Source organism: Drosophila willistoni, assembly GCF_018902025.1.
Source record: "Drosophila willistoni isolate 14030-0811.24 chromosome XR unlocalized genomic scaffold, UCI_dwil_1.1 Seg8, whole genome shotgun sequence".
NCBI classification, from domain to species: Eukaryota; Metazoa; Arthropoda; class Insecta; order Diptera; family Drosophilidae; genus Drosophila; species Drosophila willistoni.
The window spans coordinates 429,933-450,761 of NW_025814059.1; the positions used below are offsets into that span (position 1 = coordinate 429,933).

Here is a 20,829-nt window from a genome sequence, read left to right on the forward strand (position 1 = left end):
CTTTTTGGTAAACTCTAGAGAGAAAAAGCGGTTTTTTGTTCAAATTAAGGTGGCTAAAGGGGGCGTAGCGAAAATTGAACTTGTTTTGCATGCACACTTCAAGAGTCTATGTAAGAAATCCACTGAGATCTAGATGTTTATACAGACGGAAAGAATTCTGAAAAATTTGTTCAATAAATTCCAATAAATCAACACAAAATTTTTGTTTTCAAAAAATATTTATTTAATTATGAGCGAGATGAGCACACTATAATAATATAATAATAAATGGCTCCTTGTGTCATAATTTTGTTTTGCTTTCCTCTTTTTGACTAAAAACTAAATAATCATAATAAAAAAAGGGGATTGATTTCCCTTTTTGTATATATGTATATATATATATATATGTATGTGTATGTATATATAAAGAGTTTTTGCTGTTTTACGTAGAATTGAAGGGAAAGAGGGTTGAGGGTTTGGGTCTGAGGGTAGGAGGGTAGGGAAAATTGGAGACTTACTAACTAAATAACCTCTAAGGACTAATGGCTAAGTGTTTATTAGGTATATAAATGTATTTAACAGGCAATTTTCTGGTATATGTGCGGTATTTGTTTTTTTTTTTATTATGTACAAATTTCACTTAAAATCTACTAGTCTGGGAGGATATATGGACTACAATATATAGTAATTCCATGTGATGATAGTTTGTTTTAGTTTTTTTTTTTATTTTATTTATTGGGGGGCGTGTTTGATTCTTTTCCATAACAAGTCCATTTCAGTCTTAGCGTTTCAAATAAACCAAATGATAAAAAAAAAAATAATAGATTATAGTTACAATATTTTTGTTTTTGTTTCATACTTAAAAACTAACAAAATCAAAATTAAAAATTGTTTTTTCAATTGTTAATTCATGTGTTTGTGTGTGTGTGTGTTTGTGTTTGTGTTTAGATGAATTGAAAATTTCGAAACAATGGTTTGCTAGGATTAGATCTCACGCCTTAGAAAGTGTTTTCTGTTTGTTTTTTTTTATAATTTTTCTGTTTCAATTTATGCTTCGTTTTTTGTTTGTTATTTTAAACCTAATATCAGTTATTATACATATAGAGATATAGTATATATTTTTAAAGACAATCACACAAGTATACAGGATTTTGTTTTTTTCATTTACACACTCACATCAGACAGACATTTATCATTCAAATGGTCAAAAAACAAAAATTGACAAAATAAAAAACCAAAAAAAAAAAAAAGAAGAAATTGATAAAATGTTAAAAGTTGAGGGTAAAGGGGGGTAAAGGGGGAAAAAAATAACTTGGGGTTGTTCGAAAAGTAGTTAACCCACAAGTCAAATGGCACATACATACAATCAGGGCTATATGCAAAGGATCACTATGATTTTGGCTCTATATGTATGTAAATTTTGGGTTTTTTTTAGTCCTCTAGAATTTGAACCATAATCAAGCCATCAGCCCTATTTACAATATATATATATATGTATATAGATATATAGTAAAACAAATCTTTACACTCTCTCTGTTCATTGGGTTATCTATCTAACAAAATGAGAAAATTTTGTCTCTCTCTTGATTGGATGGGGGGGGATTGATTGGATTAATCTACCAATATGGTGTATTTGTATCACCGGCACTCCAACCATTCGATTCTTGAGCCTTGGACAAAGCATCGGTTAAGGTTGAACGCATTTGTTGACTGGAGTTACGATTTTGTCCCTTATCATAGGGCGACAAGGCGTTATAATAGAATGGCGAACGCTTGCTGATTGTATAATTTTTACCCTATAGACAAGAGAAAAAAACCAAATTAGTAAATGTACCCAAGAACAAAAATGAAATCAATATAAACTCACATCATTATTATCCCAATATTCCGTATCATTGGTACGATAGCATATGCAGAATTCCAAACGTTTTGACGATGGGGGCAGAGTTATCTTAAAGGAGAATGTATCGAAGACAACATGGGCACATGTGGTCGGTCCATAGGCCCGGGCAAATGTACAAAATATATCCTGTTGACTCTTCCAATCATCCCAGGTGACACGCACAATGATCTCCTTTTGGAAATCAATATTTTTTACTTTAATTGTGCCCACCACAATCGATTCCTCATCCTTGACAATGACATTTTCCAGCGAAACGAAATCCTTTTCGATCTTTTGTCTATAAAAAAAGTAATTACATTGATTTCACACTGATTTTCTATATATGTATATGTATGTATCTTACCTAAAGCTAAGATAATCGGATGCTGGCTGTTTAAAGTCAACAGTCCATTGATCTGGCGGATGTGGACTAACCAGACCTTGGGTAATTTGTTCCAAAAATTTCATGCTCCAATATGGTGGAACATTTGATGGTTCTGACATAACGCGAACCTCGGTTAATGATAGGCCCTCATCATCGGCAAAGATCACATGTTTCTTGGGGCCACGGCTATAAGAAATAAATTAAAGAAATTAAATTTATAAACTCTCATATATGTATATGTATATATAGAAATAACCTTGAACCTGGCTTTATCAATATTTTGAGTACATATTTTTTTATTACCACAAATTGACCTCCTCCACCCCCCGCCAGACAAAAAAAAATTTCATGTTCTTTTTTCTATGCTTTCTTTATATTTTTGGTCAATGACTTTAGCAGGATTTCTATTTTTATGCTGATCAGTATTTTATGGTTTTGTTTTGGTATTTAGTTTAGAAACTGCGTCGTTCTCAATGCATTTTTTGCAAAAAAAAAACGGAAGCTAATTAACACTCTGAATGTCAACTTTAGGGAAATGAATATGCAAGTATTTTCCACACACACAAATTCTTTGGCTTTTCTCTTTTTCTGGACTACTCGTTTTTTTTTTCTTTCGTTTGCGTCATTATCATAATACCCCCTCCCCCCGCCACGGAAAAGTCGAAAAAGATAATGTGTATTGGTCTATTTTTGTAGCCACACGTATCCAAAAAAGCAAGCAAAAATTCTGGCAAAAATCGCCTTTATTTTCTTTTCAATTTTTATTATTTTTGTTTTGGGGGAAAAATTCACACCTACTTTTTTTTTTTCTGTCTTACCAATCTTCACCCACGAAAATTGGTTCATTTTTTGATTTTCATAGCAATGTAAATAAAACACACCCATATTTTGATCTGTTGAGATAACATGTGATGTGATGGTCTATATCTTATATAGGGATCATCTCTTATATAGCCATTAAAGATATGTATGTACCAAGAATGTCTTATAAAAATAAAGTAGCAAAAAGAAAGAAAATGTGCTAATAAAACAAATCATATTGATGATGATGATGATGATGATGATGATGATGAGGATGAAGATGACTCGAAATGAATGTGGAAATCCCTATGAGGAACATAAAATACAGAGGAAATTCATTTTAATGGACCGAATTTTCGGCTTATCCAAAGCAAATGACTACATAGTCGGATAAATCCGGATAATTGACTTTGAAGAAATTAATTTTTGCATTATCCGAAATATACAATTGTACTTTTGGATAAAAATTTATCCCTTTTTATAAGGATAATTTAAATTTATAAAATTTATCCAATTTATAGAGGTTTTGGCTCATTCAAATTAACTTTGAAAACTTTCTGAAATTTCTTGTTATTTAATTTTATAAAAAATTTAAAATATTACAATTGGATATTCTATTGCCATTTCATCATATACTTCAAAATTGAATACGAATTTATGCTCACATATTGCATTATTTTATACAAATCATTCATAATTTATGAGTTCATAATAAATAACCTCATAAAATTATTGATATTTGTGACTAGACCCCATTATAGAAACGATAAGATATAGCGACTAAATTTAACAATGCGATTTTTATACGAACGTGCAGTGAAAATGGTTAAAGAGGGGGCTCGATCGGATGGAAAGAATGGAACTCTTTAGTTAAGTTCAGTTAAGAAGTTTCCGCCAAAAAGCAAAGAGCATTTAATGGATTTGCAAATAAAACTAAGATGGGAACTAAGAGGATGGATGGGAGGAGGAGAAAAATCTACACACAGACACACAGACACACACACATACATACATACATCAATCTATGTACAAATAGCCAACAATTTGTATTGCCAGGCCATGTCGATTGGGTCTGTTTATCAAACAATATACACACAGCGCCGGATCCGCCGATCTGGCGATCGCACCACCACCCGGCTAACGACAATCGCAATGTAGACGACGTCGACGATCACGCATTGAAGGCATGCTCTCTCCTACCTACCTACCTACCTACCTAGCTAGCTGGCTGGCTACCTACACCCATCTTACCTACCTAGCCACCTCTATCTACCGACTAGATGCATTTTCTTTAACAGGTTTTTCGGTTTGTCCGCATGTGAGTGCATGTATGTGTGGGCCTTAAAAGAGACCACAGACTGACTGGTCTGAAGTCTGGTCTGGTCTGGTCTTTTGGCTGTTCCTGCAACGTGTCAACTATTGGAAAGAGTTCACACACTCTCAGATATTTACATTTAGGCCACAAAAATAAAACATGGAAAAAATCAAAACGAGTTTTCAACTTACCAAGTTGTCATTTCATTTCATTTCTTTAACGTTTTTTTTTTTGTATATTTTAATTTTTTTTTTGTTTTTTGTGTGAATTGCATTTAAAATGTATTTTCATTTTACACTTTTTGTTGTTGTTTTTTTTTTTGGGGTCCGGTTTGAAGGCTATAAATATTAAGTGTTTAATATGCAATGCACTTTTATGGTTAACGAAACAAACAAACGGGAAGCGAAACAAGTTTTAAGTTTTTTTTTTCGTAAGGTATCCCCCCTCCCCACCCCCCAATAACGAATACCTTTTCGAGATACAGATACATATATAGAAAGCTTTACAGCATCGAACAATTTTTTTTGTTGTTAAACAATTTTGCTAAAAGTTTTTCAACCCAATTACTCAAGGCTACTAAATTGTAAGATTTTTTTTTTGTTTTTATCGAGGGAGAGGAACTAATTTCCTCAAGTCAATAAACTTGCTATAGATAAAACTTATAAAGAGGTGGTGATGGAGGGGGAGGGGAGGGAGAAAAAGACCTTGTTTTAATTAAACATCTGATGGTCAACCGGTTGACCTTTACAACAAACTGACAACCTTCTGACAGCTTTCTTTAATGACAAGGTGCTTTCCGTTTCTTATCTTTCTCTCTTTCTCTGTCTCTCTCTCTCTCTCTCTCTGTTACTTTCAGTTGTATCCTAAATATATAATTTACCTATTTCTTAAAAGTAAAATCTATCTATATACGAAATATTTGAAAACATTTTTTCGGTAATGATGATGTGCGCCAACATTTTTACATCTCGCGCCACAAATTCAATTGCCGGGCGTCTTACACGTGATGAGTGCATGAACAGACAGAGGCAGCAGCACCCCAGACTCTTTCTCTTTCTATATATATAATCTGTATAGTGTGTGTGTGTCTATATAAATGGCATGTAATGTTGAAATATATATATATATGTATACGTATTTACACCCGAAAAAAAAGAAATGATTGAAGAACACATTAATATTGTCTCTCCTCTATCTCGTTTTGAGATCACGTCTCTAGGCTAATGTTTAGTCATATATTTCATTGGCCTTGACGTGACCGGGCCGTAACGTACCACCGATCTTGACGTATTCTTCTTTATATGAATGAGTAGGAACATATATATTCGTATATAGGATAATTAGGAAAGTTGTTTTGAAATGCTTTTTCTTTCTTTTTCTTGTTGTGGCATGTGGAAAAAGTGTTGACATTTCAAAATAAATGATTGATGTTTAGTCAATTGAAAAGTACTGAAAATTGTATTATCTAATCCTGAATCCTGGCTTGGCAGAAGACAGAATCCTGAATCCTGGCTTGGCTAGACAGAAACTTAATTTCAAGCTCTGCTTAATTCCTAAAAAACAACTGAAAAGTTTTTCTAAAGTAAAGCAGATCTTGGTTGTCTCATTTCTCTTTCTCTTTTTCTTGCAGTGTATTTTAAAGGGAGGGAGTGTTAACCGCAGACCAACTGACTGACGAGTTACATTGATAATGTAATATTACGTGAGATTTGTTGGTATTTGTTTTACTCTGAGGCAATATACTCCATTCAAGCCCAAGTCTAGACAAAAATAGTTTTCTCTGCCTTTCGAACATCTCTATCTATCTCTATCTCTCTCTCTCTCTATATATATATATAGTTGCAGAATCACATATGCATATAGAGATATATATTCCATAAGATATAAGTATATACACATTAAAATGCAATCATTTGGCAAGTGCAAAAGCTTTTTCAGGCTTAAAACACATATTTCAATAATAATTCCAGTAAAAGAAATGTTAACACTTTCGATATACAGATACAGATACAGATACTATATGGCTATAGTATACATATGTGTCTGTATATCTGTCTATATAGAAAGCGAAATCAGAAATGGGAGAATGGCGCCTTACTTTTTTTTTTGGTCTTAATATTTTTGTGTTATTTTGTTTTATCTGATTAATACTATATATGATTATTTATTTTGTTTTTTTTTCTAGGCAGGGTGGCGTGTTTTTATTTTGTGGCTTTTCGTTTAGATAAAAACTGCATTGAGCTCTTTAAATATTTAAAATTAGATGACTACAGCACAACACAATCTAGTATATTATTTTATGATTTTGTGTGGATTATATGCAATTTTCATTTTGTATTTAAACCCAAAAAAAGCAAACGACCGACATATGTGATCTGAAGCTATTATATAGACATATATCTGTATATATATATGTATGTACATTCTAGGCCCTAATGACGTCTTTTGGTCTTGTTTGTATTTAAGATTTTCTTTCTCTTTTTTGGTTTTGTATGACTGCCAAGAGAAATGTTTAGAGATTTGTGATCGTAAATGATCTATAAAAGGATTATACTAGATTGTTAATTGCTAATAGAAAATCTGCATCCGTTTTTGTTTTTGGTTTTGTGACCTGCGGGGGAAGTGGAGGGTATACATTTTCACTTTCTCAATCCGTGTCTTGGGTTTCTTTTTAAGCTAACCACGAAATCCTAAATGTAGTTCAATTTGCGGTCTTATATAGTAGATTCAAATTACTCAATCGATGAAATTTGATTAGACTTACCACTGTTCGCCATGATGATGTTGCTGATGATGATGTTGATGATGATGATTCTGTAGTCCATTGGCATCGTTGCTGATGCTGTTGTTGTTATTGTTGTTGTTGGTGGTGGTGTCAATGGGGCAGCTACTGTGATCAGTGACATCGCAATCCGTGGATATGGTATCATTTATGGAATCAGAAGCATCTGTTGTTGATATTGTTGGCTTATGTAGGCAGGATTTACGTATGAGACATGATTTTGGTTGTTGATTGAATAATGGAGCCGAGGCCATACGCTCCAGATAACTACGTCCCGAACGACTGCCAACACCAAGGGGTGTGGCACCCGTTTTAGCCGAGGCAGAGACACAGGCATTGGCGTTGGCGTTGGCGGAGGACATTTGGGCATTATTGACCATGGCTTTGGAGGCCAATGTTATCACTTGGGGACGGCAATAGCGTGATGCTCGATTTGTTTCGTCATTGTAACTGTGCGAATGAAACAACAACAAAAAAGAAGTATATAGTAAATTGAACTGAGAGAGGGGTTGTCTGGAGAGGGAGAGGTAGGAAGAGGAGATGACATGTGAAACATGAAGCTGACATTTCAGTTGATTGCTCTAGATTTCCTTTTGATTTTTCGGTCTTTTATCAGTTAACGCAAATGCATCAAATGATAAGAACCTTTTGCCATCAATTTATTTTTATTATGAGATAATCTTGCCATTGTTCTCACAGTCAAGAAGACCAATACGTCTCTATATACATATTTATATTATTGATAAGCCTTCAAAAATGTTGCGCACAGCGAGAAGAAGACACAATTATTTACCATATTGATTTGTTTAATACTTGTGATTCATCCATCATCACTAGAGCAATGAGCTATATATATATATGTACATACATATATAGATTTTTGGAAACTGTCCATTAATGCTGATTCATATTATTATTATTATTTTTTTTTTCGGCTAGACTTGCGGGATTATAAATCAAGCAACTACAACCACTATAAAGTCAATGTTTGATAAGGTATTCACTTGCCAAACATATGTTCAACTCATGATATCGTCGCATCGGCTGACTACAACTAAACTGGACCTAATGATACTTCCCCCTCTCTCTCTCTCTCTCTCTCTCTATCTCTCACTTGAGTTAAATAGTTGACTTTATGTTATCATTTGTCTGCTGCGTTAAAAATTCAAGTGCCGCCTCTTTTAGTATTTCTTTTCAGGTGCATATAAAAACTAAAGGTTTTTTTTCAGCAGACACCTGAATTTTCTATTGAGGGGTTTAACATTCTTTATATATATATCATGTGCAAGTGCTTAATGATCACGCTATGAAAAATTTCAAGTGAATTGACGCATTATTGACCAAGTTACTTGAGGTAGGTTGAGTAGGTGGTTTTAGTAAAAACTTTGAGGAATTCACGTTTTGTTTTCGTTCCTTTCTTCACAATGATAAAGTCCAACATTTATAAATAGTTTTCCAAACGATTTGAAGATAGATTATATTTGGGAATTTGTATATCTCTCTTTTTTTTTCTCTATACCAAAACAAAAATATACTTATTATATATGGTTTATTTTTAAACTTGAATATCATCATTGAATAACAAAATAAATACCTACAAATACCCAATGGATGACTGCTTACAAATATGGTAAAAAAAAAAGAATTGAATTGAATACAAGTTAAAGATCTAAATTCTCTCAAAAAGATCTTTTGAACCCTAACAATTTGTTATAATTTTTTGTGAAAAGCGACACGCGCAACGAAATTTTCGTTGATTTTGAACAATCAGCGTCACTTCTATAACTCGTGAGATTCTGTTCTTCTATATACCCTCGAAATTTACATATGTATGTAGGAAAAGTACTTCATATTAGAAAGAAAGTTGATAAAATTTTTGTTTTTCATTGTTTCATTAATACGATTTGGGTTTGCCACTTGCCCACTTTCTAGATTTCTAGCCTCTCCCCGTACTTGTTATCTTTCACTCTCCCTCTCTCTCTCTTTCTAATAGGTTACAGGGTGCGTAGAAGTCGTCCACCTATTTTAAGGTAAGTCATTTATTTTTTGTTTTGATTTTTGTATGCCTTGATCTTGAGAATATGTTTTTGCTTGTTGTCAACCAGCAATTATTGCGAAGAGCCAAAACATATATTTTTAGTGTATGAAAAATTTTGCTTAGTTTCATGATTAAAGATTTTCGTTTGTATTGAGAGATGGCAGTGGGTTTGGATGGATGCATGGGTGGGTGGTTGGTTGGTGTGAGAGGATTAATTGTTTGTCCTTGTGGCACGATCAAGTCGATGACGTGTGCACAGGTGTTTCACCTCTTTGTGTTTTGTGTCTTTTCGTGTTTCTCTTCTTTATTATACATGCATCATTATTATTATTATTATTAATATTGTGTTCTGTTGATATTCAATATTCGATTGATATTCATGTTTTCATTGTTTATCTAACCTACATTTTCCTCAATTGTATACAAAAAAAAAAACACCTAAAATGTTTTGTAATATTGACGTTTTTATTGATTGAGTTAAATGTGGTGGTTAATACCATCTGGAGATATTGTAAGCAAAAGAAAAAACATTCAAGTTCCTATATATTTCAGTTTTCCATATTTCAAGTCAATTATAAATTAAAGTTCATTTTTGTAACTTAATTTGTCTAGTAGATATTTAAAATTTAAAATTAAGACGAGCAAAGAACTTCTAAAACGTAAAATAGTTTGCGTAATATTTTAAATACATAATTTAAAATATATGATTTAGTTAAAATTTAACAAAGAAAACAAATATTTAAGAAATCAGTCAAAGGAAGTCCTTGTTAAAGTCCTGTTAAAAAGTTTAACATCCCGACTTAGTATAAATTAAAATAGTTTGTAACATAAAACATAACTCTAAATAAGAAACTGCCAAAATTGAACAAATTTTCTTTAACAATTTCTCATAATAGTTTTTAAATTTAAAAAATGTTAGTTTATCAATTAATGGTTCGAAAAAAAAGGATATTTTAAGAAAACCTTCATGTCCTTTTTCCTTTTCACTGTTTTTTAAAGGAAATCATAATATTTAAAACACGAATTAGAGACAACTAAACTAAAGTATTACGAAATATACCTAAAAAGGACTTTAAAATACTCTGACAAATAAAAAAAAAAATAGAAAAACAAATCATAAACAATTTCTTCTCGGAAAATTTGTTAAAATTTCACAGTTTCAGCTTTTAATTATCGATTATGTAAAATTATTTAATGTCTGGAACCGAGCGGAAGCAACAAAAACCTTTTCAACAATTTATCGAATACTTATGTATGTATTTTTTTTTGTTAATCAGCAATAAATTTTTCTGCATTTTTTTTTGCTTTTTGTGCTTTTTGTTATTTTCTTTTATTCAACACGTAGTCTGGTTTGTGGTCTAAAGAGAAACTAAAACGTCGGTATGAGTATGAGAAAAAATATTTTCCACTTATCAAATGATAAGAGGGACCGAAAAAGAAAGTAAGGGAACGTGACACGGATACAATGAAACAAGATATAGGTAAATGTATAGGTAGGTAACTACATATAGTGTATATACCTAGACGATTTTTTTGTTTTTGGCTTGATTGCAATCGTTTAACTCAATTTCAACTCATAAATGTTAAATTAAAGAAATTTGATTTGCATTTTTTTGGAAATGTAGGATGATTTAGTTGGTTTGGTGTTGATTGGTTTAATGGGTTGGTTGGGTGGTTGGGTGGTTGAGTGGTTGGGTGGTTACAGGTTATAGAGGAAACTTACTTCAATGCTTGACGCTGATGTCCGCTCATGAAGTCCGCCAGAAAACTAACGGGTGGACTGTGACTGAATATGGGCGGACTGTGTGAAATCATTTTTGTATTGATTTTGTTGATTGATTTGAATAGAGATTTTGTTATTTGATAATTAATAACAAGAAAACTTTTGTTGGCCTGAGAAAGAGAATCACAAATAAAAAAACAAATTATATATAGAGGTATATACATATATACATACATATATAGATTATATAGTATTTAAGGAACAAAAAAAAAAAAAGGCGATTGCAATAGTCCAATTATAGGGTAGAAAATAATAAACAAATTAATGTTTCTATTACGTTATTATTACATACGTCAAGAAAGATTTGTTATTAAAATTATTATTATATACCATATAAATATCTTATCTAACTAACCGTTAGTTGTTAGGGCGCTCCTTAGGCTCTCTTTCCTTTCTTTCTCTCTCGCTTTATTTCTTGTTTCACTCGGCTTTCCGTTTGTTTAGTATGGATTTTTTTTTAAGGAACTTGGATTTTCTTTCTTTTTTTTTTTTGGTTTAACACTTTTGTTATATTAATTTCTTATGATTTTTTTTGTTTCATATGTACATCACGCACGCCAATTTTTTTTGTAATTATTTTGAATTTACTTTGAGCGGCGTCAGACAATGAAATAGATTTTAAAACTTTTTTTTTGAATTGAATTCTACTTTCTTCTTTTGTGGTTTTTCATTTACACAGAGACACACAGAGAAAAGACAGCAGACGGCAAAAAAAAGAACGACGACGACGAACGATTGGGAAATTTTTTTCCAAAAAAAAAAACAAAATATATAAACTTTCAACTTTACGCGTTTTGTTTGACTTGTAGCACAAAAAAAATATAAATATTAATATTACTTTTTTTTGTTAGGAAAACGAAAAACGCTCCGCGCCGCGTTTTGGTTTTGGGTTTTAATATTATTTTTTTTTCTGTTTCCCCCTGATTAGTTTTCGCCTCGACACTGCGAAGACGAATGAACCGCTGGTTTTGAGGTAACTTGCCGTCAAGACTAACGCACCACACAGTGGCCGCTCGTTCGTTGGCTCCGACTGCGGGTCCGGCTCTCTCTTTCTCTCACATTCTCTTTTCTAGAATGCACTGGCTCTCTCTGTCTCCCTTTCTCTCTGTCTGTCTGCCTGTAGCTATCTATTGGTTTCTCGCTCACACTGCCCGTCCCTCTCCCTCTCTCTCTCTCTCAGCTTGTCTCTCACGCTGCGATCGTATGCAGTTTATTGCATTTAAAAGCATTTAAAATTTTTTTTTCGATTTTTTTTTTTGATATTGAATTTTTTTTTTTGGTTTTGTTTTAGTTAGTTGTAGTTGCTATTTTTGTTTTTTTGAGATTAGTTTTTAGGCGCCGCATCTATGTAGATGACAAAAGTCATCTGAATTCGATGTGTCAGGCCCCAGAGACATGATCAGGTTCGATCAGATTGCAATCTCCTTCTCCCCTCTTCGCCTGCTCGCTGCCCTCAGCTGTTTTTCGTCTGGCTGTTCCTTAGTGATTTTGTTCTCACCAAAGAAGCCTTTGCAGTTGCTCCTGCACACCCTCCCCACCCTCATTTCCCCTCTCTTGCTAGCCAGCATTCAAAATATCATCTGGTTTTTCTTTTTTCCTCCTCTTTGAGATTTTTTTTTTAGTGATTTCCTAGGGTACTTATGGGGTCCATGGACAAGCATACTTAAGAGAGAATATACAAATATATATTGCCAAATTTAATCAGTTTCTAAATGTTCTTAGAGTCCTTAACATACCATAAAAGAGAGAGATCTTATATGAGATCAAAATGGATTTCTGAGTTAAGGAATCCTTCCACTTGTGTTAGAGTATGGCATAGTCGTCTTCTTTTTCACTCATTTAAGACAGTTTATTGTTGTTGTTGTTCGTATGCATGTACCTGAGCCTACGCATTTCTTTTATGCAATTTATGTTTTTCTTTTTGGGGCCTGTCAACTCTAAATCAATTAGACTTTCGGCCAGAGTCGTTGGTTTTGCTGTATAAGTTGTCCAGCTGAGAGTTTTTATTATTATTATTATTTTTCTTTGTATTTAATATGTATAGACATATACATACAAACATGTATCTACTTTCACCTACATTGGAGATGGAGAAGCATATTGGTTTTCAGTTGAAAATGGATTTACAGACTGACATTGAATAGCTTTGCTTAGGTTTTTAATTTACATTGAAAATGTAAACTTTGGATTATCCGAATTAAGCACATAAATAGCATAAAAGACGATTTGTATAACCTTATAAATATTTACAAGCTAATATGATTTCTTAGCTATTCAATTTAAATAAAAAAAAATTGTAATTTTTTTACAACTTTTTCTCTAGCTTTTCATAAAATGAAACTACTTAGGGTTTTTTGTGATTCAAATAATTAAATTTATATAGTATATTTTAAATTTATTTAAAATTAAAAACATAATTTTTCTCTATATTTCCCTAAATCTCTACTTCAAAATCATGTATACCCTTTATAAAATTTGCTTATTGTCCACTTGGGATAGATTGAAAATCGAAAAATGTCCTTAAATGATATTTAGTAACATATTTTGCTAAATTTTTTTATACTAATAATTTTAGCATTTACAGTTTAACTAAATTTAAATAAGTGCAGCATTTTGAATAGATTTTTCACATAATATTACAATTCCTTCTCCTGGGAGACTTTCCCAAGAACTTCCTCTAATAAAATTAGAAATGTTTCTCATTTTCTGTTGGAATTTGATGAGATTTTTTAATTTTCTGTGATATTTCTTTATATATGTAGATATATTTATTTGACAAAAGTGTGAGACCCCTCAAAATGGAAAGTCGCCCGCATATGGAAGGCAAGTTAAAAATTGTAAATTGCCCACAACATCCGCTCGCTGGCTCACTCACTGAGTGCAATTATAATTTCCATACATTAAATCCTAAACAAAAAAAAAAAACGAAAAGAAATCAAAGCAGAAAATAGACTCAAGACATTGTTGTTGCCTGTTACCGGCTGTGGCAGTGGCAAGTGCAATATAAAAAACAAAAAAGCAAAATTTACAAGTGCATCCCAAAGTAGAGTCTTTTCCCCTAAGCGACCATTCCGATGGTCATCTCTTGGCAAAGAGAGATAGAGAGAGAGACTCTCCAGTTTATAGTGGCTCTTGTCACAGTGCAACAACAATGCAAATGCAACAAGCCAACCCAGCCAAGCCACTCAAGTAACCGCCTTTCAAGATTGAGAAACCGAAACCGGCTTGGCCACGACGACAATCTTGATGATCACCAACAAACTAGAAGCCGGCCGGTCTTATGTACATATGTATGTACCCCAATACATAAAGATGCTGAAAGAAAGTCTCTTACACAAGTTGCAAGTTGAATGGCTATCGAAACACTTGAATGAATGACTGAATGAAGCAAGTAAGTATTGTCAAGAAAATCGTGAACCCCTTCACATAGACTTGCATTATCATTTTAAAGATAAAAAGAAGAAAAAAAATTAAAACAGTCACGCATAACTATGAAAGAGAAAAAGAGGGAGAAAGAGAGATAGAGCTGAGAATTCCCTCTACCCTCTATGAGGAAGAGGACCGCCATGAGTGAATGTCAGTTAGGCACGCACGCACACACACTTTCTATGCAACGTGGGCCACAAATTAGATATTCCGACGACAGTTTTTTTTTTTTTTTGTTTTTATCTCAGGGCGGTAGAGCCAAAGATTCGGGAAACTGTAAATAAGTCTCAAATCCCTTCTGATGCCACGCCACTGTTTCCATTTCAGTTGATGCATTTGGTTATCATGTGGGCAGTGGGTAAGGAAAATCAATTTTCAACGACAATATGCATTGAAAAAGGTCTTTTGGGAAAAAAGATTTTCAACATTTCCATAAATGTCGATCACTAGAAAAGTTGTTAAACAACTTCAATACATAGTTTTCATCTGCAGTTAACAGTTTTCAGTTGTTTCTTGCTTAAATTGATTCTAGGTCAATTAATTTCAATTTTGATTGAACAAAAAAAGATGGCCTTACCCATACATCTCAGCAACATCTCAGTCCAAAATATGAACAAAAAAAAAAATGTATAAATAAATATACACAAAAAACTAGGCCAGGCATTGTATGTACATACATGAAGACTGATAAGAGGCAGAGAACCAAAAGCTGATTAAATATAGTCCAAAAGTATTTAAGAAGCTGCTGCCCAACAACAAGAAATCACGTTTAAATTTAGTCATTGAACTTAACACACTATGGAGGGAGGGTGTGAAGGAGATGGTCAGGGGTACAAGTATTCTTAGATAGAGTCGCGCGACTAATACACAAATCAAATAAATTTAATGTTAAACACTTGGAAACAACTCTCAGGGGGGATAAAAATGTTTATTAATCATTTTGCTTTTTTTCATTCTTTTTTTGGTTTTTGTTTGTGTAAGAAAAGTTTACCCATTTGTTTAATTGCTTTGTTTTTTAGAAGAATAATTGCAGCTGATTAGTTTTTTTAGTGGGTGTTTTGCAAAAAATCAGATAAGTTATATTTACACAAAAAAAAACAAAAAACATCTGCCAAGCACCTGCATATATAGAAGTATGGGTCTACGACCCCAAATTAAAGCTAGAAATAGCCATTAAAACGGAAAATTCTTATCAATAAAATGTTTACATTCTCAAGGACTTTGGTGCACGTGGTTTTGTATGCAGTTTTTGTTGAAAGGGTTTTGTGGCAACATTTATAAATCTGTCCTGTCAATCAAAAGGTTTACAAATTTACAACATTTTTTTTTCCATTGACGTCATGGTTTACTATTACTAAACTAAACTACTAAATAATAATATTAATTTGCTAGCCAATGAAGCAGGGCGGTGTGGGGTGATAAATCTCTCGATCTCTTGATCTTTTTTTGTCTATAGGTATTGCATATACTACGTTGCATATACTACGCAGGTTAGGGTGGAAAATTTTTTCAATGCATTTTCAGAAGAGATAATCAGTTTCATGTAGTTATATTTTTATAAATGGGTACGTATATATTATATACAAACATATTGAAGGTAATAATCACTGTTTGTTTGTGTGTGTGGATGGTTTTTTTTTTTTTTTTTTAATTTTATATATGCATTGATAAGCCAAAAGGTGACCCAGTTGAGGCTTACGAGATTTGCGAACATTTCATAATTAAATGGGGGATTACTTGGCGAATTTATAGGAAAAACACAATATCTCATTGGGCTTGGAGTTTAGGTAAGAGAGTTTGGAATGCATTTGAATGTCATGCTATACAAATTAAATAATAATTATATATTATGTAGTTATAGCACCCCATTATAGTGTATACAGACTAACTGTTTTTGGTCTATTAGGCGAAGCAGAAGAAAAATTCAAAATATGCAGCCATACTTTTTTCACATTATATAAATCCTTCATAAGAAGTGAGCCCTAAAGTAGATCGTTGAGCACAGTTGACCGAAGAGTTAAAAATATGCAGCCACACTTTTTTCACATTTTTTAGATCCATCATAAAAAGTGAGTCTTAAAGTAGATCGTTTCCAAGTGTGGCAGTTGGCGTTTGTTTTTTAAGCAAAGTTGACCGAAGACTTAAAAATATGCAGCCACACTTTTTTCACATTTTGTAGATCCAAGTGTGGCAGTTGGCGTTTGTTTTTTAAGCAAAGTTGACAGAAGACTTAAAAATATGCAGCCACACTTTTTTCTCTGTTATGGAGTTAATGTAGAAAGTAGTCTCATTTGTTAGCTTCTTTAATGAAATTATCTTTAGGAGTTGCAATGGCAAATCTAAACTCACTTATTGTCTGCTGTCTGACTTTATAGCTTTAAAATATGCAGCCACACTGTTTTTGTTGTTGTTGCAATTGCTCTTAGAATTCCTTACGTAAATAAAAGGCATAATGTGATTTGCTACTTTCAGCTTGGCAACTTTGCAGAAATGAAAATAAACAAAAACTTTGCCGACTGTAAGGGATATCTTGCACAAATTGTGTATATGTATGTGTGTATGTAGTTCATTGAACTAGTCCACTATTTGTATTCCTTAGTAGAAATTTGAGCATCAGAATCATGAGACTGACTGACTGACTGAATGACCTTGCCATGGCAATGTTAATTCAATTAGGTTTCCATGTCTAGAAATCAAAATCACATGACAAATTAATCGAAAATTCAAATACATACACAAAAAGGTACAGTCTGACAATTTAAAGAGTTTTGCGACTTGTACAAGGTACATCTTAAATTATGCGATTGCATCTCACAGATACATTTTGTATCTTTGGCAGTGCAATGCACGCATTTAACATTGAATGGCAAATGCAATTAAAAACATTTATGTATGTATCGAGTTTTTTTTTTGTTGCTTTTGCATAAACCGGAACTTGAACTACCCGTTCGAAAGAAAGGCGGAATCGTTTAGCTGGGTCTCCTCCGTTGTGATTTCTTTCATTTCGTTTTTATCTTTTTTTGTTTTTAGTTTATTTTTAGTGTCTTTTTCAAATGGTGCCAATATGTTGTTTAGTTTGACGTGATTTGCGGTGCGGGGGCAAAACTGTTGATTAATCAAAATTTTACCCAAAAGAGCAGCAAGAGAAAAAAATGTTGGCATAGGATTTTGCACACCACAAAAAAAGAAAAAAAAACCTTTAACATTTTACAGATAAAAGTGGAAGACAAGTAGCAAAAAGGTTAATAAAAAGTCTCAACAAATTAAGCACTGACATGATCATTTTATTTCCCCCTCCCCCCAACACATTAAGATCACCTGATGATATTATGCACCAAACGAAAATAATCAAAACCCGATCTTTTTTCTATAATCACAAACTCGCTCGCTAATTAAGAGATTGTAAATTGCATTAGTGTTAGCCGATAAAATATCATTTGCATAATTCATAAATAAAAGAAATCGGAACGCATCCAAAAATATATAGATACATATATACAAGACAATTCCATTAACATAATTCTTCAATTTAAAGAAGATATCAATAAGTTCACTTCTTTTTTCTTTTACCTAAATATTGAATGTAAACGTTTCGCATCAACTAAATTTTCAAAGCAAACACTTATGCGAGCCTCTCACAGAGGGCAGGCATCACACTCACTAATTACCTCATACAAAAAAGCAGTGGGCCGGACCCATTTTTAATTTATATGACACATTTTCTATACTCTACAAGTTGAGTGTAACTAGCAATATGCTTGATAAAATGTTTTAAATGGATTTCGATTCAGTTTGGTATGAATATATGTATATAAGTAGATATTTTTTCAAATAGTTTCAATACTTTCCTTGACAAAGGAATCTTTATAATATAATAAACCAATTTTCAGAAAGTTTTTTAACTTTAATTTGTAAAAATCCTTGTCTAAATTTAAAAATTATACCAATATTATTAACTACTTTGAATAAATATTCAAATATTATAAAACCCAAAAATTCTATTTAGAAAGTCTATTTCAACTGATTTTTTCTAAAAAAATGTTTAGTTTGAATTTCAATTTAATTCATTACATGCTTATTATATTTGGTTTAAAAAAAGCTATATACATTTTAGAAATCTCAATTTTCGTAGGTTTTATTAGTTGAAAAATGATTTTTAACAAAAAGTCTTAAAGTCTAAAAAGTTTTAACTTATATTCTAAGTGGCCATGATTTTTGAAAGTATTTTAAAATGATATTCCATTTGTAAGAACTTCAAACTGATATTCCTTGTAAATTTTTTAATAAGTTCATTTAAGACTAAACTAAATATTGAAAAATACTTCAAATTTTTGTAGAAAGTATAGAAGTTACATATATAGTATAGAAGTTGTGTGTCAATATCTAAAATTTATCCGTCTAAACCCATTTTTATCTGAACTTTTTCGAAGAAACTCTTAGGATATCTATCTATCTAAAGAATAAATAAGTTGGGAGGAAATTTGAAAGAATCACTTATCAAAAAAATAAAACCTCTATGATCGAAAATGTTTTAAGCTTAAACATAGCTAACTTAGATTCATTGAGCTGAAGGTCTTTGAACTTTTGAAAAGACGTTCTTGGGACTTTCCCGGAAAACTAAAGTTTTCTGAAATCTGAGTTTTTTCTTCCAGCTAAAGTTCTCCAATTCTAAAGAACTTTGGACTCCTCTAGGACTGAACACAGCCATGATATGCCTCACCAAATGGGAAAGGGTATTGGGGAAAAAGTCTCTTTGGGGGAAAAAAAAGTATTACAAAATGTGTAAACTCAAATATGCATTAGGCCACAGTAAACACTCGACACTGGCGTCTGGTTTTGCTACACGCGCCTGGAGTTTATTTTTAGGTAAGTCCAAACTACAACAAAAAAATAAAGGAAGGCTCAAATATTTGTTTGGTGATTAACATGGGAATAATTAAGAGATTTATGGAAGTTCTCTAGTTTTTTTTTTTTTTGTATTGTTGGTTATCAGTAGACAGATATCAGACGACCGTCTGGCCCGATGTCAATGAAACAGTTATTCAAACTATAGTGTAGCCTATCACACACACACACTCTCTCTCTTTCTTTCTCTGTGATGTGGTGTGGTGTGGCAGGCAGCAAGGCACAAGTTGAAAACGTGATCAGTGATCGGTGAGTGATCGTAGTCGGAGACCTCGGACTGCTTCTCTCTCTCTGGCTTTTAGCTTCTGTTTTAAGTCTGTAAATAGACACATCGATTGAGATTTGCATAATAAATCGCATAATTAATGCTTGCAATGGAAAATTACTCGCGCGATTGTTGATCAATTGCCTTTACATTGACCCTTAAGTTATTAGCCTATACTAGTTTCGGTAAGATATAGGTCTATAGTTCTTTCAATTAACTTTTAGTTTGTTTTGATTGTTTGCCTTTACGATCGTTTCCGTTTTACCAATACGTTCGTTTTGTTTGCCAAAAAAAAATAAAAGTAGAAAGAAAGAAATAAAGTGTCAACTAAATATTTGTTTTAGTTTAGTTGATCACGCTTCGATCAGGTGCTCTAGGTCAGTTATGGCATCACACAAAATCGAAAAGAGCGAGAGAGAGAGAGAGAGAGTGGGAGAGAGAGGGAGAGAAGAACCCCAAAAATAAAACCCCCAAACTAGTTCTATATTTGTGATATTTTGTTTTTTTTTTTTTTTGTAGTTTATGCTGCGCAGTTTATCAGCTCTCAGTTGTCTCTCGTTTGTCTGGCCCCAAGGGGGAGTCTCTACATAGAGTGGGAGGGGGGAATGATGGGTGGGGACGGGGAGTAGTAGGAGGTCGACGGCGCACGGATTGCATTGATAAGACATCATGTCGCACGCCGTGCTGCTAAAATTAAACACTTTTTTTTTTGTTTTTCTTTCTATACAATCACTAGATGAAAAAAAAGGTGATCTATGTTTTTTTTTTTTTTTTGGCGCCCGTCGATTTAATGCTACGATCTGACATGGTTCCCTCTGCTGATTTCATCAGTTTTTTTTCTGTTTTTTCTGTTGTTGTATTTTTTGCGTAGCCCCCGGTTTCCAGTCCCAGACCCAGACGAGACGCGTGTGTGTATGTTTTTTTTTTTTGAATTATTTATTTTACTTTATGGCCCGCAATGCCGACGGAGAACGATGGTAGTTTTCCGCTTTCCAAGAATGAAATTTCACTACACGCCAACTGCGAATGATATATTAATCGGCAAGGCATATGCAAAATTCAACAATTCATTCAAATTTTCATTGTAATTTAAATATTTATACTCAAGAGGAATAATATTGTTACTTAATAGTTAGATGGTTCTTCAAAAAAACGAATTGGATAAAATATATTTTATATTTAGTTTTACGTTTTTGAAATTTTTTGACATTGATTAGTTTGTTTTATTTGCCATTTTGGCCATGGCGCCCTGTTGGTGGTTAAAATTT

At 32.7% G+C, this 20,829-nt stretch overlaps 1 protein-coding gene across 2 annotated transcripts; it reads right to left on the reverse strand.

The window, feature by feature from the left end:
- Positions 1-878: 878 nt before the first annotated feature.
- Positions 879-11,608, reverse strand: LOC6645754 (protein phosphatase 1 regulatory subunit 3C-B). Of its 2 annotated transcripts, XM_002068416.4 has the most exons (6): positions 11,321-11,608; positions 10,906-11,075; positions 7,127-7,594; positions 2,226-2,432; positions 1,847-2,159; positions 879-1,775 (listed from the first exon to the last, which is right to left on the reverse strand). In XM_002068416.4, the coding sequence occupies exons 2-6, from the start codon at positions 10,995-10,997 to the stop codon at positions 1,596-1,598; spliced, it is 1,260 nt and encodes a 419-aa protein (XP_002068452.1). In that variant the 5' UTR covers positions 10,998-11,075; positions 11,321-11,608; the 3' UTR covers positions 879-1,595. The 2 variants fall into 2 exon arrangements, with proteins under 2 accessions (XP_002068452.1, XP_023033410.1); XM_023177642.2 differs by lacking the exon at positions 10,906-11,075.
- Between the last annotated feature and the right edge of the window lie 9,221 nt (positions 11,609-20,829).